General features: G+C 58.9%; 1 protein-coding gene across 1 annotated transcript in view; it reads right to left on the bottom strand.

The window, feature by feature from the left end:
* Nucleotides 1-2,744, bottom strand: part of PLBD2 (phospholipase B domain containing 2) — a 49,228-nt gene continuing 46,484 nt past the window's right edge. Inside the window, exons 13-15 of the mRNA XM_011928733.1 lie at nt 2,284-2,436; nt 1,469-1,631; nt 1-898 (exon numbers count right to left, since the gene is read on the bottom strand). Coding sequence (XP_011784123.1) covers nt 731-898; nt 1,469-1,631; nt 2,284-2,436 — 484 coding nt within the window. The 3' untranslated portion in view covers nt 1-730. The remainder of the gene's footprint in view (nt 899-1,468; nt 1,632-2,283; nt 2,437-2,744) is intronic.

Below are 2,744 nucleotides of genomic sequence, written 5' to 3'. Positions count from 1 at the left end.
TGGTTCCTCCATCAGGGCGCTGTGGGCATGGCCCTGAGGTGAGGGACAGGCCTGGGGTGGGGTGGGGTGGGGGCCTTAGGCAGAAGCATGGGGGCTGACCCTCTGCCTGACATGGAGAGAGGACATTCAGAACCTTCCAGCCACAGATGGCCAGAAACTTTGGTTTGTGTTTGTTTTCAAGTTTCTGTCCTCAAGGAAGCTGTCCAGAAAGGGAGACGAAGGGACTGCTTCCTGAGGGAGCAGAGGAGCCAGAGCTGGGAGGAGCAACGCCAGCCGGAGACAATGCCCAGACAAAACTCACCAGCTCCAGGGCCACCCGTGGGAATGCAGCTGGGAGGAGGTGCTGGAACAGGCTCCTCCCACCCCATGGGAGCCCCAGAGTCTGACCCCAGGACCTTCCCAAGCCCCCAGGAAGGAGAAGCATGAGGAAGGGGCCCCAGAGGTGGGAATGAGATCGAGAGAGCAGCAGCAGGAAACACAGAGAAACAGAGAGTGGGAGATGCAGGGCGGGGCAGAGGAGACTCCGCGGTGCGACCCACCTCGGGGAAGAGAGGGAGTCAGTTCTCAGCCCCATCAGGTTCGTGCCCCACCCTAGGAGGAGATGATTCGGACCCCATATCAGAGAACAAAGCCCCCAGAAGGGGCTGGGGTTGGAGGTCCGGTGGCCTTGGGACGGGGTGGCCCTGCCAAGGGTCAGCAGGGGCAAAAGCAGCAGAGCAGGGACACAGCCTCAGTCCCACGAAACCTTGACAGGCGTGAACTTCCAGAGGTCTGGCTGGCCCATGTGCAGCAGGCCGCTGAAGGGCGAAGTACTCCACTGGAACGGGGGCACCTGGTCCCACGTGGGACCGCTGGCCGCCAGCAGGCCCAGGATCCTGGCCAGCGACATGCTGGTCACCTGGGGACAGGGCAGAGCCGCAGCTGAGCAGGGGCCCTGGCCTGCCCCAATCCAGGCGCCCAGCCTCCTACCCTGACCTTGACCCCACAGCCCAATTCGGCACTGTCACACTTTTTTTTTTTTTGAGTCTCTGCTCTGTCACCCAGCCTGGAGTGCAGTGACATGATCTTGGCTCACTGCAAGCTCTGCCTCCCGGTTCAAGCAATTCTCATGCCTCAGTCTCCTGAGTAGCTGGCATTACAGATGCCCGCCACCATGCCCGGCTAATTTTTGTATTATTAGTAGAGATGGGTTTTCACCATATGGGCCAGGTTGATCTCAAACTCCTGACCTCAAGTGATCTGCCCACCTGGGCCTCCCAAAGTGCTGGGAATTACAGGTGTGAGCCACCATGCCCAACCCATACTGTCACCTTTACTGTGACCCCAACCACAGCCCAATTCCAACTGTGATTCCTGCCCCGCCATCAGCTTTGCCCCAACCTGTCTCCTCCCCCAAACTGGTGATGGTGACTCCCCCCACCCACAGCCCTCAGGCCCCCAGCCTCCAGGCCTAGGGAGGAGGCAGCACCTTCACGTCGATGCCCCCGTGGGAGCGCTGACGCAGGGCCTGGAAAGGGTAGGAGCCATTGGCCGGGTTGAGGTCGGAGCGGGCAGAGATAGCATTCTCCCCATTGGGCTGTGGGTCGCAGGCTTTGCACAGTGACAGGGGGTCATGGAGGAAGTCATTGTACCTGGATGGGGAAAAGGAGGGAACATCAGTCATCCCAGGAAGCAGAGGCTAAGACAGGGGCCCAAATCCTCACAGGCAGCCCAGTTAACAGCCGCCAGCCTTCAGCCTGATGAGCCCCTCCCACTGCACGTTGGCCCTGACAGTTCCTCTGCCTGGGGCCCGGACCCTTCACCTAAGTCACTCTGCCTCCATTATTCAGCTCTCTGCTCAGGCACCCATCCTCAGGGAAGAACTCCATGCCACCGCCCCAGCCAGGTGAGGCACCCGCTTGTCCCCGGATAGCCTCTCTTGGAACACAGCCATCTTTACACATTGACACCAGTGCAAGAACTTGATGGATTTCTGTACCACCCAAGAGACAGGACAGTGGGGCACAGGTTTTCTACCTGTTGTTTCTGGCACCAAGCATAGTGCCCAGCAGTACAGGTCACTCAAGAGATGTCTAGTATCCTCCCTTAGCTATGGGGACTGTGACAGGACCCAAGTAGAGCACGGCCACCGAGCTGCTGCACTGGTGTCCAACATCTGAACACCCTCTGCTGGCCCACTGGGGCTGGCGGCAAAGTTTGAATGAGTTGGTACAAAGAGCACACAGGAAGTTCTGTGTTCCTGTGGCCTCCCTCTCCCCAACCCACCACCCAACCAGCACCTACCTCATCAGCCTGACCATGGAGTCCATGTCTTGTACCAGTGACTGGTTCCGCCGGAAGATCTGGGCCCGGGGGCTCCCGTCATAAGAAAACCAGTCCCCATACTGGGCCACTAGGGCCTGTAGCCCACTGGCATTGAACACAGTCTCGAAGGACCTGCCGGGGACAAGGATGGTCACCCATGACCCCCACTGGCCTCACTCAGCCAAGGTTGTGGCCAGGGAGGGGAGGGGCAGTCACACCAGGACACTATCACTTACAACTATGACATTCGGACCAAGCGTAGTGGCTCACACCTGTAATCCCAACACTTTGGGAGTCCAAGGGGGGGGGGCAGATAACCTGAGGTCAGGAGTTCGAGACTAGCCTGGTCAACATGGTGAAACCCCATCTCCACTAAAAATACAAAAATTAGCCAGGCACAGTGGTATGTGCCTGTAATCCCAGCTACTCGGGAGGCTGAG

Source organism: Colobus angolensis, unplaced genomic scaffold, assembly GCF_000951035.1.
Source record: "Colobus angolensis palliatus isolate OR3802 unplaced genomic scaffold, Cang.pa_1.0 Scaffold79, whole genome shotgun sequence".
In the NCBI taxonomy this organism is placed as follows: Eukaryota; Metazoa; Chordata; class Mammalia; order Primates; family Cercopithecidae; genus Colobus; species Colobus angolensis.
This window is presented reverse-complemented; position numbering and strand designations above follow the sequence as displayed.